The sequence below is a fragment of the Falco rusticolus genome, chromosome 13, assembly GCF_015220075.1.
Source record: "Falco rusticolus isolate bFalRus1 chromosome 13, bFalRus1.pri, whole genome shotgun sequence".
Lineage (NCBI taxonomy): Eukaryota > Metazoa > Chordata > Aves > Falconiformes > Falconidae > Falco > Falco rusticolus.
In genome coordinates this window covers 18,747,413-18,767,392 of record NC_051199.1, presented here as the reverse complement: position 1 = coordinate 18,767,392, position 19,980 = coordinate 18,747,413, and the positions used below count along the sequence as shown (strand labels likewise).

At 38.2% G+C, this 19,980-nt stretch overlaps 1 protein-coding gene across 18 annotated transcripts in view; it reads right to left on the bottom strand.

Annotated features, from left to right (window-relative positions):
• LRCH3 (leucine rich repeats and calponin homology domain containing 3) overlaps nucleotides 1-19,980 on the bottom strand; it is a 68,157-nt gene that overhangs the window by 3,992 nt on the left and 44,185 nt on the right. For 2 of the 18 annotated variants that reach the window (XM_037406791.1, XM_037406793.1), the window contains exons 11-22: nucleotides 19,470-19,565; nucleotides 18,975-19,026; nucleotides 18,678-18,818; nucleotides 17,368-17,415; nucleotides 12,538-12,618; nucleotides 11,148-11,219; nucleotides 10,219-10,267; nucleotides 9,605-9,718; nucleotides 8,839-8,957; nucleotides 7,141-7,278; nucleotides 4,828-4,905; nucleotides 155-2,559 (exon numbers count right to left, since the gene is read on the bottom strand). In XM_037406791.1, the coding sequence (XP_037262688.1) occupies nucleotides 2,359-2,559; nucleotides 4,828-4,905; nucleotides 7,141-7,278; nucleotides 8,839-8,957; nucleotides 9,605-9,718; nucleotides 10,219-10,267; nucleotides 11,148-11,219; nucleotides 12,538-12,618; nucleotides 17,368-17,415; nucleotides 18,678-18,818; nucleotides 18,975-19,026; nucleotides 19,470-19,565 (1,189 nt within the window). In that variant the 3' untranslated portion in view covers nucleotides 155-2,358. Of the gene's footprint in view, nucleotides 1-154; nucleotides 2,560-4,827; nucleotides 4,906-7,140; nucleotides 7,279-8,838; nucleotides 8,958-9,604; nucleotides 9,719-10,218; nucleotides 10,268-11,147; nucleotides 11,220-12,537; nucleotides 12,619-16,192; nucleotides 16,247-17,367; nucleotides 17,416-18,677; nucleotides 18,819-18,974; nucleotides 19,027-19,469; nucleotides 19,566-19,980 lie in introns of those variants that run through there. The other 16 variants (XM_037406794.1, XM_037406798.1, XM_037406792.1 and 13 more) reach the window with 15 other exon arrangements.

The window sequence follows — 19,980 nt, the reverse complement described above, 5'->3', positions numbered from 1 at the left end:
CTCGTGCCTGTTTAGCTATCAAACGTGAGGAAAGACCTCGTGTTACAGCAGAGAATGCGTCACTACGGCTCATTTATCTCCCAGAAGTACACCTGCTTAGCAGGGAACCTCCAAAATCATTCTAAGGAAAAGAGTAATACGCAAAATGCAAAAAGAGGTTTCAAAGTGTTTATTAATAATTGTGCTATTCTCAGTCTAAGATGTATTTAAAGCCTCCTCCTACGTAAGTCCTTGGCACATCCTGGCCATCCTTACTCCACAGCAGTCAGGATACATGTCCAACAGTTCTCTATATCTGTAGACAATAACCAAAGTGTGTCCTTCCTATTGAGCTACAGAGATTATTTTTCACGTTATTTCCACAGCAACCTGTATTTCTCCACTCTTTGAATCTTTACGGATTTTTGATGTTAAAGAAATCCTTCGGCATAAACAGCGGCAGCCAACACTCCTCCCGCAAAGCTCAGTGGAGAGAAAACAAATGAACCCAGACTGAATTTTTCACAGTAAGCCATATGATCAGGCTGAAATACATTTTTTTTCCAGCAAATTTAGGTTATTCTGAAAAAAAGTGTGCTTTTGGAGAAAACACTTGTAAACTTGAGCAAATAAGCCTTATCTTTCTTCTTATGTAGGCAAACAGATAAGGGGAAAAGCTTTGGAATGACTCCTTACCACAGACAGTCATGACAAACAAAATTTAAAAACTGGAAGGCACTGTTAGTGTAAAACCCCTTGCAGCTTTTATCACAGTGTTCATTAGGAGAAGTTAAGAAACACAGGAACAGAGTTCGTTTTAGTTCATACCAATAAGCAGTGCAAAAATAGCTTATTTAAAAATAAAACAATCTCCCCCTGTCAAAGGTTCCCTCTTTCCTCAAAAATGTTTTGCTTGGACGGAACACTTTGTGTGATTTGGAAAAGAGGGCATCAGCTCCTCTACTTGCTCCTTTTGTTAAATACTCACTTTATGTTATGCGAGCTTGTGAGATCCGTGTACCCATAACACACTTTTACTGGTAGCGACCACATTTACAACTGAACTCCTGTGTATCTTAAACTGTGCTTCAGAGTTGTTGCCAGGTTAACATCGGAATGCTAACACCACTTCAACTGGGCTTACAAGCCATTTACTGTATTTTCAGCTATAACAGACATTTATTGAAACCACATTTGGAACAGCCATGTTACCTAACACTTACCTGTCACTGATCTCCGAGCAGAGTTCCCTGAATCAATCTACACTCTGAGGAGACATGGTCTTTTACACATCACATGAGGAGTGCCCTGAAGTTCTGAGGTGTCCCTGAGACATTAAAGCATTGAAGCACCAGGATGCTTTTCCTAGGGAGGGAAAAGCTTTGAAGCTTTACAGAAGGCTACCTGAGTTTTGTAAAACAGTGAAGAGCGATCATGCAGCTGGGGCTTATATTTCTGCAACTGTATGATACAGAGGTTTCTGAAAACGACAGGATAAGAGGAAGAAGGGAATAAGCATAGGGCAAGCATGGGTTGTGGTGCCCACAATCAAGTGGCAACTCAAGTTTTTGTTAGGTTCTACCCAGAGCACAGTAAAATGCTCTGACGTTCTGTGGCATTCGATAGAATCTTAATGATTTTTCCTTCTGTGCCAGAAAATTTTTTCTCAAAGCTGGTAAAGAGCTCAGTTTCTCTGAAAATGTCCTTCTTCATCTGTTATGAAGCTCAAGGAGCTCAGGATTCACTAGCCATTATTTTAGAAATCCTGACTCAGAGGAATACACCAGAGTCTACAAATACGAGAAATCAAATGCTCTCAGAAGCAGGATATGGGACTGTGAATAAGAAAAAAAAGCACCAGTTACAAAGTCCTATGGACAAAACTTACCAGACCATGTCTCCCAAGACTGTGAGATCTCATCAAGAACACTGATGTTAAAAAAAAAAATACTTTGCATTCTTTAACATTTTTCATCAGATAATCCTCAAGCGATTTACCAAAGTAGGTGCAAATCCCGTTATACAGATGGGGAAACTGAGGCACAAACTGCCAATGCAGTTTTCCCAGTACTACATCACACTTGCCAGCAGACAATAGCATGCACCCACGTCCTGACCTCTGCCCCTTGCTCTAGCCCATGGACAGCACTTTCTGCCTTGTAAAAGCAACATATCTGCTAAATATGACACAGCAAATACAAATGTGAATTATGTCACAGATGGTCATGTGGGTGCACCAATGTGTTTGCACATCGTACTTGTCACCTCTGTCCCATCAGCGGGAAAGAAAGCACTTCATACACACAGTCTTGACAAAACCCAAAATCCCTCCCAAGCACCGGAGTGATGGAGGGAGGAAGCGGCAACACTACCCTTCAGCTAGAGAAAAAAGACCCAGCGATAGAACATACAGAGTGTTAGCATCAGAGTACAGTAAAACACCACAAAGCCCCAGAGCTGAATGGAAAGGGAGACAAGACTGGATTCTTCTGAATCTGTCCCCAGGGAAAGAAGAGTCTCAACTGTTCTTTTAACGCTGAGGTTTAGCTGAAGAATGTCAGAAGGGGAACAAAGATTGTCCTGTCCACAGTGTGTAAGCAGGAAGGGAAAACAGACAGAAAAAAAAGGTCAGTTAGTCATAGCAACATCCACGAAGCAGTCAGTTACTAGACATCTCAGATATAACCTACATGTTTGAGAAGCATATCACAGCTGGTTAAATCTCACAAAGGAATCTGCAAGACTCCCATCGAAAAGAGCTCACAATGCAAATATTCAGTGTTCAGTGAGGTGCCTGTCACCTTTACAGCTTAAACACGTATCTATTCTTTGTTGTGAAAAACACAGCAGTTTGCACATGCCTTACTGAAAACCATTTTTCTCCAGGGGAAATGAAGAGGCTACGGGTTTCCAAGATGCTATTGGCACTGAGTACTCACCAAAGCTAAGTCTCCACATCTATCTCAGTTAACGAAAACAGTAGGACAAGGGATTATTTATGTGTAACATGCTTGAATGCGGTTTCCTGCAGAAATATCTATTACTAATTAAGAGATTAAGTGTTCTGTAGCTATTCCCACTATGTATCTTTTCCCTCCCTTTCACACAGGTAACTGCTGTATATCAGTGAAATCTAGACACACATACCAATCTGTTCAACTCTTGGTTTCTTTTAATGCCAGAGCTTTAACTAGCAAAGTCCTATAGAAACAGCTACTCTACTGTGGTGCCTGCAATTAGCATTCTCTAAAAGTAGCCTTCCTCTTAGAAGGTAAGTATTTCTACATAGATCCATACTTTCAGAAAGCCTTTTATTTTTGTAATGAGAATTTAAATGAACAGAAATACCTGCAGGCATCTTTTCAAGAAAAATATACTAGGCTGCCACGCCATTCTTGCATACAGATATCTTACATTCACATCTCAGTAGGTATGTAATGTAGACACGTGAAAGCAACTTTAGAATTCAGGTGGGGGTATTTCAGTAAGTTTCCCCAGAAACACTCTCCTTGAACTCTTTTGCATTAAAGCAAGAAACATGAGAAAAACAGGAGGGTCCTAGACAGTAGGTGTAGTAGATGTAGCAGACTAGATCTATAGGGGACTTTTTCTTCAGTGGCTTTTTCACCTGTGGGTCACTTTTTTAAATGTGGGTCATTTCAGTGATCTGCTCTGTACTGCAATCCCATAAAAATTAAATCTTCGTATCTGAGGGAGCTATTCATAGGGAGGCTGGGATGGAATTGAACAATTTTGCTCCAGACAAATTTATATTGTGCAGTTCTGCTGGGAATAAAAGCCTGAAGTTTCTTAGGGGACCAAAATAGTGCAGGGTCTCAAAGTACCAACAATCACTTACAACTCCCTACCACGTTCCAACGCGATTCACCACTGAGTCATGCGAAATTGCCAGGCAGCTCAATAAATATGCTATCCTGAAATCCCAATGGCTCAAATGCCTGCAAGTGAAGCTATCTGAAAACACCAGAAAACACTGCACAACTGACTGAAGAACACTGCTTTTAGAAATAGCTGGGAAATGAGTCACTAGGTCTACTTTTCCCTTTCTCAATACAAAAGAAAACAGCACCTACAACAGAAACACTAATGCTTAGCAGTATAAGAAACCAAACAAATTGATGCACTAGAAGTAAAATTAAGAAAAACACGATATCAAAACTATTTGTACTGAGACAGCTGCTGAATAAGACAAAGGGGAAAGTACAGGACAGCATAAAACAGGGTAACTGGACTCAGATAGACTATTTTATATGCTCCCACCTCCTAGATCTTCCAAGTTTCAGAAGGGGACAAGGAATACCAGAAGATAGACTTCTACCACTAGCACGTAACAAAAGAAGTAGGATCTATGCAAAGATAGCTACCACCAGAGAAAGGCCAATAATACTGCGACTTGTTTGTAAGACAGTAAAGACATTTACGTAAGAGAAGTTTTCTGAAGGAACATGAAAAGCTTTGGGATTAAAATAACACATGCAAAACATCATCCAAATGTTATCCCACTTTTAAGCTGTCAAACATCTAATCTTGCAATTGCTTTACAAGAAACACTTCGCAATTCTAAAGGCAGACTCAAACTGCATTGGCTATTACAAATTTGAGGCACAGCAGTAAGCGAATCAGACCTCTGATAAGCTATATCTGACTTCATTTTGCTCTGAAGACAATGCAGGAGAAGTCTGATCTATACTGCAAGACATAGCTTATACCTGAACCTTCTAAACTTCTAATCATTCCGTTTTCATTCAGTCTTTCAAAGTTTTATTTTCTGAAGCATAACACAAAACTGCACCTGAAACATTTTCTCAGGATAGTAGAAATACATACCTGAGGCACTCCAATCCTCCTGCAAGCTTCCAAGAAATTCTCCACATTTCGTCTGCATTTTGCCATTGTAAGTTTAGGCTGCAAAGTAAAGCAGGCAGGCATACAGTGCTCTTAATTGGCAGGATTTCAAAAGATCTTTATTTTTTATTTAAATAGAACTCTTAATAAATCTCTTTGCCAAAAAGACACTGCACTGACATAAGCTTCTCTAATTTAAAGCAGGCTCTGTTGAAGTTTGCTTTAGAGAAGGAACCTCCAATTTCAAAGCTATTTTATGAAAAGCTAATTTATGCATGCTGTATGTTTTTTTTAAAAAAAGACAATTCTAAGCTGTGCACTATTTATATACAAGCTGTTATATAAAACTGGCTAACGCTTTTAGTGACTACAGCATAATAATTTTAAAAATACATTTTGAATGAAACACACATGCATGGCTTCCACGTGATTTCAGAGCTATTTCATGACATAACAAATCTGGAGTCTCTTCTGGATTACAATACAGAAATATAGAAATATCAAACCATATTTCAATTAACAAAGGGATAAAATCAAAAAAAGGCTAGATGAAGCAAAAAAATAATCGAAGAAAACTGGAACTGAAGCTTGTTGCTTGTAAGCCTCTCGTAGATGTGTTTGATGTAGCTGTCTGAATTGCACTCACTGGCACTTTTTCAAGCAAGCTTTTTTCTACAGTTAGCTTTCACACCTCTGCACACACATACCACAGCACAGGCTCTGTCTTGTTTCTATTCTTGGAGCTTATTCTTTTCTGATAAAAGACACACAAGCTTCTGGCTCCTTTGAACAAGCTACCAACAGTCTACACAGCAGCACGCAGCAGCTGCTGTAGCCACTATGTTCAATACTTTTTCATAAGCGGTGGGGTTTCTGCTCTGTCAAAGTGCCATATTTCTCCCCCAAGGAAGCAGGTTAAAGGCTAGCACTGACTGCTTTCTCTGGAAGGATGAAGGGAATACAAAGATCACATTGTGCCTAAGGAATGCCACGATGCCTCTTCTGCTCCTGGAGCCGTGTGGCTAAAGGCTGCCTCTTCCTTGGGATTTATATGACAAAGCCATGATTTAATTCCTAACACAGAATATTCAACAGCACATAAACCCAGGCCATTGAAAAGATACTCTCAATGACGCAAGTCTTCTGAAAAGCATCTGTATGCCTTTTCTCTTAATGATTCCACAATCTGCCTAAAATGTTGGTGTCTCCAGTTCAACCCTTCCCAAAATAATGAGGACATCTGCTTGTTCACATTAAGTCCAAGGGGTAGGAACCACAATGATATAGTAGGCAGTCCTGTAAGTGCCAGTTCAAATACCAACCAGCACAAAGACTGACTCCAAAATAAGGAAAAGCAAACACAACATGCATATTTCAACTTCTTCTCCAAGGTACAATCTTCAGGTTTTTTCCCTTATTTATACAGTTTAAAGGTGCATAACAAGCAGTCTGCTCATCCATACTTTTAAGTAGCTGACCCTAAATATTTTCAATGAACTTTCTGAATTCCACAAATACAGATTAGGTAAATAATCTGTCATTATTTCACAGGTCTTGACCTTTATTTATTCCTGTGCTTTTCCTATGTGACAAACAGTAATGCACTCAGAAATAGATGATCTTCATTGCTTTCCAGAAACACTGCAGTTAGGCAGGGTAAGAAAAAAAAAAGTTCAATAATTTTAAACTTTTCTGCATGTTTCCTTCCTTGCTCTCAACAGTCCCCAGATACAATTGCCTTTTCTCCTGTTATCACAAAGGTATGACTGGATTTGTTTTGTTCCAGGAAATGCTGCTCTCCAAGTAGCTTGAGTGTGCTCTGCTAGAATTTCTAAGCAGAGAAATTTGTAGCGCTGTGAAGTAGACGCTGGAATCAACTTGGCTTCTCTGCCTGTTTTTCAGTGTCTTGTGTATTGAGACCCTAAACGTTGTAGAGAATATTATGTGTCTCTACTATCTGTTTTCCTGAACGTTTTGGATCTTTTGAAATATCCTATTTCAGTTTTCACACTAAACTGTCTCTTATTTCACTAGTTTTCAAGTTAACGTAGGGAAGACTTGAAATGTTAACATTCTCTTACAGTCTGTGTTAGAAGTAACTTCATTTAAATGAAACTACCCAAATATAATTTCTTGTAATGATGCTAGAGACCTTTTCTAGACAGAAGAGATGGTTATTTTTTGTCATGTATGTTCACAGAGGAGGATGCGGGATTTAGCATTTGTCTGGATTACAGGACTTTGTTAGATGTTATTCTGGACACCTATAAAATAGTATCGTTATCACATACTTACAACAGCAGGTGAGGGGACATGAATGCTGGGAACAGATCGGGGGCGCACGTGATTAGCTAAATGGCACAGAACAACACCATCAGTGAGAGCTGCTCCAAGATCACTGGGCAATGACACTTTCAACCGTGATTCTATATTCTGTAGAAAAATTAACATGGACACACAAAAATTAAGAGCTGGTTTCCTCCAACTGTTTAATTCTGCAGAACATTTTACAAAAGGCAGACTGCTTGCATTACAATTCTCTGTTCATCCTCATGACAATTCCAAACAGCTTCCTGAATAACATCAAGGAAAGCTCTTTGCACTACTGTGGTCCAGAGCTGACCACAATCAGGGAGCAACTGAGTTCAGTAATGAACAGTTTTCATTGTACAGTACAGGGGACTAATGCACCCACTACTCAAAAATAACGGAAATCAGGGTCTAGGAACAGTATTCCTAACCCCACATATTCTCAGAGAATGGTTCTGCCAAAGGCAAGTGAAAACTACTGTCTTTGTGGGTTGGAGGACAACACAGTTAACGGAATTCAAGACAACCTTTTTGCCTTTAAATAAAAACCTGAACTACTTGGCATAAGGAGTATTTAAAAAATGATGTAGGTAGTATTTGTGTGAAGGAACGGACAGAAACTCTATTCAGCCTTTTAATCTTATTTCAAACATTATGTGAATTTCACTGAGTTGTTATACTGTATCTAAATTTTTTAAAGTTGTTTTTTTTTTTTTTTACAAAAAAGTTTTAAGCTTACCTGGGAAGCAGAACAAGAGACAGACTACATACAAAGCATTCTGAGGTAACAGAAGAGAGGCTCTGCAAACAGCACCGAATTTTGTTTTGTTTTATTTAAGATAACTTCCTCCTTTTAGAGAAAGGAGATCCTATTGTAAAATTTACGAAGAGAGGGAATTCCCTCTGTCCATCTGGGATGCTTATGGCTTTTAAAATCAGCTTTAAAAAGTAGAAATTCTTATTTCTTGTGAAAGTTCAAACAGTTAATTAGAGCACCTCAAGGAAACCCTTCATGCTCTTCAGAAACAAGTCTGGGGCAAAGCAGAGCAGTACCTTAATGCCATGTGGCATTCTCAATATTCATGTGTATTGTCATTGTACGCATGCACAAACCAGGAGTGTGGTGGCCCTGAATAGACAAAAAGAACAAGTACAAGGAATATTTCTGCCTCAGTTGTTCTGCACTTAATTAAGGGTAAGGTAAGAATCAATAGATGGATCCGGAGCACACAAGGAAACCATGCCGTCAGCATGACTGGCAGTAGTCTCTGCGCTCCCATCTGCTTTTCTGTAGCCTTTAAAGCAAAGAGGAGTTTTAAAATAAGATTAAAAGGAGACAGTGAGGCAACTTTCCAGGGAGTTCCTTACAAGTGTGAAGGCTGATAAGGATGAAAGAAAGCACAAATACATTTTAAAAGCAGAGATCACCAGACACTCAGGAAGCAATCACCACTGTTTATTTTACAGAGTATGAAGCTAACTTTACCCACAACAAAAAAAATAAGTGAACACCCCTGCATCCACCTGAAACGATCACTTAGGCTGTACAATGCCATTTAATGTCAGTCAACCGTGCGCCATACTGGTCCAGTGAAATCAGTCCAAAACAGAAGGACAGATTTAGCAGGGTGCATGCAGTGCATTTACTAAGATGTCCACATACTGGCTCCTGGCAGCACTTACCTTACGTAGCTGCTCTATTAGCTCCAGCTCTTCCTCTCGCTGTTTGGAGTTTTGTCGTACTCTAGGGTCTGCAGAATCGTTAGCAGGAGACAAGGCACGGGCAGAAGATGAAGTAATGACTAAAAAAGCAGCATGAAGGAAAGAAAATCATTAAGCGTGGTTTGGCTGATTGTCCTTCACTGCTGTACTACACATGTACACACAAGGTTCCGGAATGGGTACAGTGCATTCCTTTCCACAAATCTGTTTCTTTCATTTGATTATTAATCAAACTAATGATCTGCTAATCTAAATGAGGTGTTCTTTTTAACACATTTTCCTTTGTTTAGATTCTGGTCCTTCTGTTGCATAATAATCATTCACAAAAGAGGACAATGTTTTGCTGGATGGAGTACGTAGGAACAGTTCAGCCTTTCTACAGAAATCACAATTTTCTTATGTGCTGCTGTGCAATGCAAAATTTATCAAGCTGCCTTCATCAGCTGTTGAAAGCTTCTGTGCATTTCCTTGCTGTACTTTTAGATGCAAGCACAGACACAAGGAAGAGCAAATTTCCACACTTCCACAAATATGACAAGAGAATATCTGAGCTATAAATAAAAAAATTGCTTATTCACAAAGTATTTAAAGCCATGTGTCTACAAATGGAACTCTAAAAGTAGTTTCATGACAATGACCTGAAGTAATAGAACAGTACAAAACCTAGGTAATGCAGATGTTAATATAATGTAGCAAAACTAGCTAATTTCTGAGCTATATAACCTACCTTTGTTTGCTTCATCCCTGACAGCTGCTCGGAAAAGGAAACTCTCAGGTCGCTGGGAAGGGTTTCTATAAGAAGGCGGGGCTGCATGGCCAGGATATGGAGGGGAAAGGTGGACTAAACAACGTGGAAAGGCACAGGAAAGGAAAGGAGGAAGAAGTAAACTGTTAGAGTTTAAATAGGAAATGGGTTCAGCAATGTGGTAATTAAAAAGAACAAACCAAAAATTTTAATATAATAATGACAAAATAAATTACAGCCATGCATGATAAAAGCGCAGAGCAGGAAAAGGCACTTCCGAGGACACTTGCATGCAAAGCACATTCCACACACCAATTCCAACAACTGTTCTGACTGTTGCTGAATGCACCTGTGTGCCAAAGCTTGCATGAAGGCCTAAACCAGCCAAACCCGATGCTCTGCCTGAGGGCACGCTTCACCCCTGTTGTCTCTCCCCTCATATGTTTCGAAGGAGACCCAAATAACTGGGTAAACTCTCAAACACAGCAGCATCACATACAGAGATGGGAACATACGCTCCCTTCTCTTCATAGTGCAAATGAGCAAGCAGGCATTTTTATCTTATTTTTCACAATTTTTTTTCCTTTTCCTGTTACCTGTCTGAGTGGTAGGTGAGCCGGGGGAGATGGTAGATCTGTCATCACTCTGTGGACAAAAAAAGCAGAAGAGTATCAATGGTCCTAATCTGCAAAGGCTGTGTCTACATTTTAATTTGCTGTGGTTTACTCCATCCATCCAAATGTGTTTCAGGAAAAAACCCAGAAATGTGAAAAAAACATAGTATATTGTTCCCCAAGTCTCATCTCTGCAGAAAGTGACAGTTTTCCCTTTTGCAGAAATTACACAATTGCTTTTTTTCTGAGTAAAAAGAATGATGAAACAGCACTGACTGGGCAATGACAGATCTTTGTTTACTCTTCCTTCCAACCAGAACTTTCAAAGTATTCCTTGCAAAGGGGATACAGAAAGACAGGTAATTAAATAACATCCAGAACTTGCATTATAGCAGCACCTATAAGGATACACCTCTGACACCTTTGCTAATGCAAAACTGCTATTTACTGAACACCTCTCTCCCCAGTGAAACACACCGTGGTTTTATTACAGTGCTTACAGAGAAAAACAATTTTTTGTGATGAATGCATTCAGTATAGCAGTTTCCACAGAAGAGAAAGAAATGTAGGATATCTGTGTTCAAAAGAAAGCTGGTAAAAAATACAGTAAGAGTATTTTTGATGAACCCTGTCAAAGTAAATAATCTTGTACAGAAAAAGCAACATCAAAGACAACCAAGAACCCCTTGGAACAGAGACTGGTTACCATGTTTTTGCAGCTTAGGCCTCCTGTAGACACAGCCTAAAGCTAAGATGAGGTAACACCTACTACAGTTTAATCAGGTAAATTGGATTCATACCCTACCTGAACTTTTGATTAGATGCTGACAGACTAACACCTGTTAAAACAGATGTGTGGATCCAAGAGTTTTTTGTTGGCTTTACTGGTGAATAATAATAGCAAGAGATACCTTGACAGGACTGAAGGTAGAGGCATTAGGCAGGGCAGTAACACAGCTTTCTTGATTCAACCCTGAGGGTGACTGAATGCAGAAAGAAAGAGAAGGCAGTAGCAGTGTTAGCAACAGCTGACAGGTCATGCACAAAGGTGGAATGCAGTAGACAAGTTAAAAAGGAAGAGGTGACCGTGATCACATTCTCAGAAACACTCAACAGGCAACAGACACATGCTTGCTGAACTACAGGTAAAGCCTTCTACCCTCCTGAGCTTTCAGGCTAATAAGTTTGGGAGGGTGCAATGTTTCTTTTACACATCAAAATAAGAACTAAGAACAATACAGAAGGCAAAAGCTTCTTTAGTAACACCTGTGCCATCAAACAAAAGGAAATTTTACCCTACAACAGTTCATTCTGAGCCACTATTCAAATTAAATATATTTCTTTTTAATGTTTGAAATGTTATGCATTTGATTAAGTTATTTTCCTACCAACTTTGTAAAATCAGAGAAACCCACATCTAATGGGCTCAAGAATACATGCTTTTGTCTGCCACAAACACCTAATGTTGATCCTTGTGAATTACACACAAGGTAAGAATCCCTGGGTGGAGTCTAGCTCCTGGGGAAGACACCAGTGTGAAGATATACAGTATTGTCACAAAGTGCAGCTAAATTTCAATTATAACCAGTATCAAACCCAACCAAATAAACAACTTTTCATGTTTACAGAACAGGAGCTCCAGCATGCCAATTTGCCACTGACAGATGGATCCAGAAGGCCAAACTCTTATTGAAAACACAGTCAAAACATTAACATTTCAGGACTGAATGGTTCAAAAATTAAACCGTCGTCTCTGAAACAGCATTCAAATAGCAAAGTGGCAGTTCTGCACAGGAAAAGACGACCAAATGACACCTAGAAACTCTACAGATGTGAACAACACACTCGGGAGTGTTAATATTTAAAATGATTGGCAACTATTCTGCCACTTCAGAACAGTACAGCCAGGAAGGACTAGAAGGAGAGGTTATACTCAGGCAAGCCTTCAATACAAACATCTTTAGGCCCTATGCAGATTTAACAACTGACCCTCAAGACAGATTCTTTCTCCACAGCAGGGCAGAGCAAAAATTGTGGGTTTCTTTTGTTTGTTTTAAAGAGTTCCAAAATATTGCTTAAGCAAAACATTAGCTGTTATGAGAAGAGTAAAATAAAACAGAAGTAGGTGGTCTGTAACATTAATATAGCTATTTATTCCTGTATGAAAAAAGCAAGACAACCTTGATGCAGAGTAACAAGAAGTCGTCTCAATCCACGTACCCAGCAGTGGGCGAAGGGAAGGGGACACGGCACACCACAGGGTAGGACAATCACAACAGCAACACACTGCATGCTCTTCACCTGTTTGCGAGTCCCTGGCCTTCTTTTAATGGTATTGGTGTTATTGTCAATCTCAAACACAAAGAGAGGCTCAAAGCCATTCTGTCAGGGGCAGCAAGGAAAGAAAGAGAGGGAAGAAAGGATGAAGTGAGGCAAAGAATATCTGTAAGAAAAGGTAGCCACAATACAAAAGGAAAGGATGCTGCAATTCAGACTTTACAACACCCTACTCCATGTGCTGCACTTGGCCTCTAGGTCTAACACTGAAGTCAGAGAAATCTCCCTGTGCCAGAAACAACTGTAGATATAGGGACTGCCAAAGCAGAGCCCAACCAGAACTCTGCACAAACCAAATAAGGATATTTCAAGGGAATTTGATTATTAAACATCTGAATACACATACGGATGCCAACGGTCTGAAAGAAAACTCCAGGGTACAAGTTAGCATAATTCAAGTCCTGCTTACTTTACCCATACCATTATTATTTGTAACACTCTCGTGCCTAAAAGACTTAACTTAAAATGCTTCAGAAATCCCACGTGCTAACAGTAACACAGTGGCCTCTGGCCATGTTTGAGACCACAACAAGAAACACAGTGCAATGGAGGGTGAACAAGGCAGCAATGATACAAAGGTTATAAAAGGAAGAGGTCACACCAGCTGCCTGATGCTTATCAAGTATGTCACAGGCTTCACAACAGAGGAATTGAGCAGCACTTTGAGAGGATGTTGAGTATGTTTTGAGGTGTGGTTTTTTCCTTCCATAGTACTCACCTTGTAAAGGACAGTATGGGAGAAAACAAGAAGATATTTGGGCAAAAGTGAGATTCATAAGCAATCAAGGCTATAATCATTAGCCAAGTCTGAAGTCTTGATACTATCTCAACAAGTAATCTCAATTGTAAGGAATAGGACTGCCCTTGTGAGAAGAGCAAGCAGGATATGACTAATTTAAAACTTTGAGGTATACAGCACGTTTTCTCAGAAAGGCCAGTGATTAACTAAAATGTTGCTGGAGATGTGTAGTCTGGCTTATTACAAGTCAACAAAAAGAAATCCAACAGTGTGCAATGAAGTACTACAGCCAAACTCCACTCCCCTTCTAATCACAGGTATGCAGAAGAAACATACGAGAAACATACAACTAAACTGTACTATTAACATTAAGAGAACTAAACCAAACTATTAACATTAATAGAAAGTATGGGTAGTCATTTTGTGAGTTCAGACTGTCCTGAAATTGTTTGCAAACAGAAGGAAACTGTCAAGAGTAATGTGCAGTAAGAATGCATTTTCATTTTAATTAGTGATAAAAGATCGCAAGAAGAAGACCGAAAGAACCAAGATGTAAGGATTTAAAAATGGAGATTCACAACTTGCATTTTGGTTTTAAGAAAATTTCTGTTAAAGCAGTAACAATACCAGAAGAGGGAAGCAGTGAAATAAAAGAAAGCTCGCTTGCTTTCTAACTATGTATTAGACTTACTACTTTTTAAATCTTACACTCTTCAACCTTACATCTGAGCTGAAAACATTGTTTGGAGCAAAAGAAAAGGAAGTGTTCAGTTTAGACAGCTCTGATGATATGAAGGAAGTGCTGAACAAAAGATCTTTTACTATACTTCTAATATTCTCCTCTTTTGCCACAAAGTGCTATTCCCCCACCATAAAGCTAGATCAGTGGAAAATTCAGCAGAACTTCTTTTCATAAAAAAATATTTAAATTAACCTATCTGCAAGTTTCAAGGTCCAAAAGTTTTGCAAGTTAAAGCTGACCCTACTGCATGCAGTCTTTATGCAGAGAGAGAAAAAGACAGAGGAAACTAGGCAAATGGAAAATGTGTATGGAAAACTAACATTCATCTACAGAATTCTGATATGAAATGCCTCTATACTTCAGTGAGGAGGAAAAAACCCATGGTCAGAAATTAGACCTAGCTGAATTTCAAATCCATAAGGACAGGGAAAATGTAAAATGAAATGTTACAGAATATAAAAATGTAAAAAGCAATTTCAACTCTTAGGGCAGACTTTTTTTTTTTGTAAGCAAACTAATGAAACATTTCCTTTTTGTTGAAAAAGTTTTTATCATACAAAATATATTGGCAGAAACAAAAATGCTACAAATTCATGAGATAACATGGGCTTAATGTTCTGGTTACAATAATTGCCAGAAACAGCTGCCCTGGCATATGTCATTTTTAGACACAATGTGTATTTCCACTACAAAACAGAGCTGCAGATCATACTTCAGCAGTTCATAAACCCCCATATTTATATTATTATAGTCTAGTGCTGCTGAAAAGAGCAAGGAATCAAAAGAAAAATGAAAGGAGAAATGACTGCTTTCAAATCTAGTTCAAACTCTCCCTACCAGCCTGGCCACTTTTTTTCGTGAAGTGCAAGGATGTTTCTTGGTTAAAAACACAAAGGAAACAAACAGCAGTGGAAGCCAGTTTCAAGATAATTTCTGAAAATACCAAGTCATGTAACATAAAATCTTATATATTAGTTTACAACAGAAGTTATGGGATCACTTTAATCAAATAGAAATGGGGTCCTCAAAGGTTTCTTTAAAATACTTTCCAAAGATTAATTCACTGACCACAGAGTATCAACACTTAACCCAAACTGCTGTTATGCTGTTACTTATTATCTAAATATGCACATTTTTATATGCTAATTGATTGTGATTTCTCTCTCAACAGGCACATGTATGACCACTAAACCTCCCTCTAATATGATAAGCTTTCTTTCTCTCCCATTTAGTGCTAGTCATGTGAAAGCAGGAAAACCAAAAAGTCTGAATAAAGATAGTAAATATCTTGACCAACACGTTCTGGAGAGACATATTCTAACCAAGAGCACTGCCTAGAGAAAATTTAGGCAGATAATGGAAGCACATGAATTAAGAAAATAAATCCCAGGCATGCAGTCATGCAACAGCAGGCAAATCAGGTGTATTTTTCTTTTACAGACATGGATTATGGCATCAATTATATTCTTTAATTATGCTACATTGCTAAGATGCCATAAAAAAAAGAAATAGCATAAAACATGAACTAAGTAGATAAATGTTTTTACTTTTGCTAAGCATTCAAAATAAATTATTTTTAAGACATCTTCATCGACAAATAATAAAAAGGTATGAGGACTAGGTCATGATTTGTAGCATTCATATGCAGAGCCGTTTCTCCCTGTGCTATGATATCTACCAAGATACTAAGTATTTCTCAACACCATGTGCAGGTCGCAGACATGTTAAAATAGAATGCTGTACCTGAAGCATTAACATTGTTTATTTGACACTGAAGAGCACATCAATTAGGAAGCAAGCTAAACTGAGAAGAAATCAAACCAGAACTAGAGGTGAATTTTTAATTTTAGAAGCTGTTCTTTACTATCCGTAATTTTCTTTTGCTCTCAGCAAAAGATAAGCTTTAATTATTTTGTGGAAAAAAAATAATATATTAACAAATGGCTGACAGTGCAAGTATTAACACATTCATAATTTAAAGGTCACAGCTAGGCCTCTTTTCAAAGAAGCCCGTCATGTTTTATGCTATTTAGATTAGCTCTAAAATAGTTGGTCTAATCTGAGACAATCATAACACGTTGTTATTTCTATGCTCTAGAATCTGCCACATATAAAGGCCATTACGTGCAGGATCTTACCACTAACAAGGCACTATCATCAGTATGCTGAGACCTTCGGGATGGAAAGGGACACTGGGAGGTGGGAGAGATGGAGTAATGTCAGAAACACACAGAATGTCAGAAACACATGGTATGTGAACAGACAGACATTTTGGAACATGTACTGCTTGTTTATAGCACTGTGAGGCTTTTGTTAAAAATCCATAAAGCATACGTAACTCTGTAGAATATATAGGCACATGACCCATGAGTTATAGTGTATTCATCTTACTTAAGGAATCAATTATTCTGCTTTCTGTGTTGTCTTAAGCAAATACAGACAACTATGTATTCACAGTTCTTACTGTGGTAGAACAAAGGACACTAAAAGACCGAATTAAGAACAGAAGAACATTAAGGAAAAGGAGCAAAAACTATTTCATTTACCCCATGTTTCAGTAATTTTCTAACAAAAAGAGTTGGAAAATGCTGCTAAAAACCTATTTATATTCATTATATTATTAAGAGTTTTGATCTGATTAACGCTGCCAAGTGAATTATCTTCCTCTGGAGGAAAGTGGGGATGGCAAGCAGTGGAAGAGCTACTACTATGCAGAATTCTGATGCAGAAAGTGAACAGATGTCGTTGGCTCAGCTCTGTATATTCTGGAAGACTGAGCCTTGTATGATTCGTGTTCTCTACTGACTTATTGGTTTTGATTGCAAAACTACACTAGAATAAAGCTTTCTAAAAATTTATTTATTTCTTTTTCTGATAGTCCTCAACATTTCAATGCTTAATCTTTCTGGGATAACTGGTGATCTAATGATAGGAAACCTGGAGAAAACTGACCAATGAAGGATGACTACAACACAGTAACTTGTCTGAATACTCCTATTAGAAAATAAACTGTATTGCTTGCAAGGAGCATCTCGAAACAGAATATGAAATGTATTTTCTGTATAATACATAGAAAACATACCAGAAATAATAAACAACACACTCTGACAGGCAATCTACCTGAACAGAAGGAAATACTAAACTAGTCCCATAAGCAAAACAACCCCAACCCAAGACTTTATATGCAAGTGTGAAAAAACTATGCTATAACTCGGTCCTGAAGAGCTCTCCACCATCAGGAAAATATATCTGATGGAGAGAGTTAAGAATTCAGGTGCTGACATCCCTAGTAATACTCCTATTGGACTCTTACCTCACTATCCAGAGGACTGTGTTTCTGAGGACTTAAGGATGCTTTTTGCTATAAAGGAAAAATGAAAAACCAATTTAAAAGAATTGAAAGAGAAACAAAAGCTCAGATCAAAACAGTGCAATTTAGAAGTGTTTTAAAACACAAGAAGTCTTATTTTAAAATAAAGCATGTATTGAGGAAACTGCAAGTCTCCACTGAGCTGGAACTTCATTGATACTATTAGTAAAACCCCAGCCTTTGTTCCACACACAACCAAAAAAACTCAAATTGTTTTTGCATATTAAAGATGCATAATAAACCCAAAATATAACCCAAGGGAGGAATTTAACTGTTGAGAATAAAGTGCTCATGAATAACAAAGGCAACAGAAGAAAAAAACCCAACCAAAACCACAAACCCCAAAAGGCTCATCAATGAACAAAATGCATCCTAAATATCTGAAGTCTGAATATCTGAAAGAAAGACTGAACTCAATCTTTAATAAAAGCAGCTTTTCTACAGAACATTGACAGGGGCCTGAGATTAGTTGGTGCTAATGAAAATCCTAGTTTTGGGAAGCTAAAAGCCTTTTTCTAAACTAACTTCATACATTATGTATATGCAATAAAACATTCTTTTCCTCTCTGCAGGCCACCCTAAGCCCAAAATATTAACTGCAATATGTCTTAAGTTTGTGATGGCAAGATTTGGGTAGGTCATCAAGGGAGTAAACAGTAAAATAAATTTAAGTCAACTAGCATATAAACAAGCTTCCATGTTAAGCAGCAGACTACTTCATATTGACAGCAGTGGAAAAGACAGCAAAGATGCAATGTCCATGGAGTATCTGATGTACCAAAAATTGGCACCTGTGCTTTACCTAGAGGTAACTTATTTATGCATCATAAAATACCAAAACAGATCAGGCAATGTTGTCTTCTTGTGTGTATAATTTCTTTATTCTTTGCCAAATTTGTCCTAAAAATTAAACTGCCTCTATGCCTTCTCAATTAAAGATCCCTTCTCTTACACCAATCCTGTTACATCTATGCAAATGAAAAATTGAGAGAATGAGACTGACTATGTAAAAATAAAATTATTTGCTGAAATTGTATTTTGGGTAAATTTCTTTTGTCTTCCTCCTCAGTTCTAGTTTTGTCTATGTTAACCTACAGTACCAACACTGAATGGACTTAACAGCTATTTCTCCATTTTCTTTATCAAGTTTCATGCATGCCCAAGGGTGTAATGTACAAGTATAATGATCTCTGCAATTTTCATTACAGGATTCAGAAAAGATAAAGCATCAAGTAGGTACTAAAAGGAGGTACCTTAACAAAGTCAAGGACAGCTTCTCTCTGAATTTGTTTTGTTCTCATTCTCTCCTCCTCATACTGAAGTGCTGCTAGCTGGGCCTCCCGACGGGTACGCTCTATGTGCCTGCGGTGGAGCTCGGGATCTGTATTAGGCACCTGGAAGAAAACAGTACAACAGACTTTAAAGACAGAGCTACACAGGGTAAAACACATGGGTTACAGAGAAACAGTCCATGTCTTATGGCTAACATCAGTTTGATTTTGCAAAAAACTAATCCAAAAGAATAAAACATTAAGAGTTCAATGTGTTACCTGACTGTGGTGACTTGATAGAGAGAGAAAGTAAGGTGAATCAGCTGCGGGTCTGACAGATGGAAAAACAGAGAGTAAGTATACATTTTATCTTAATTATAAACGAAATTTCATACATGAGTTGTCAGTGACACACACATACCTCATCAAATCAGTAAAGTAACTGTTCAGTAAGCAAAGCTGTTAAACCAACACTGCGAGAAAGATTTAACTCATTTTGTGTGGCAGATTTTGTGCAGTCATTTCTATCTCTTCTCCTGAATTGTGATGATTTTTTTCTATAGCTCAAAATGTACCAATGGGATTGTACGTTTGGCCTATTACATTGAGATACTCAGTACTTTATACCCATTCTCTAAGAGCTGGTTAAGTAACCAATCCAGGAACTTTTCAGACGATCCTCTTTTAGAGGAACAACTGGTTACTGTGGTTATTTGGGGTGTGTGTGTGGGAATACAAATTAATCGGTAGAAACTATATGTTTCTATTCCCTACCTCTCTGTCCTGTCCATACAACTCCTTAGTACTTGGTGATGCTCTCTGTCCTGCACCAAATTTAGAGTTTCAGGTCTTCGTAATTCATCAGTATCCCTGCAGGTGAACACCAAGTAGAAGGGGGATTGGCCATTGATGCATATAAACTACTGTCACATTAACTTTTCTCTAGATTACACCTGTTTTTCTAATAGTAACTGCCTAGACAATTAGCTTCAGATAACCAAAAAGGTGAAATTTAGGATGGCTAAAGAAACCATGTTGTGATACCAAGTCAGATCACAACTGCTGCAGTTCATAATTAAATAAAGGTAACTTGATTAACAATGGTTTCAAAATACACAAACTTGGAACCTCTCTTTCAAGGCTGTTTTCTGGTTATTGTAGACCTTATTCTGCTCTGTCAAGGACAGGATTATTTGTAAACGTTAGTACCCTCTGATATTTTCAGAACAAATCTGCTCACTTCACCAATCATGTGATGACCTCCTGTCAGTGATACAAGCCATCA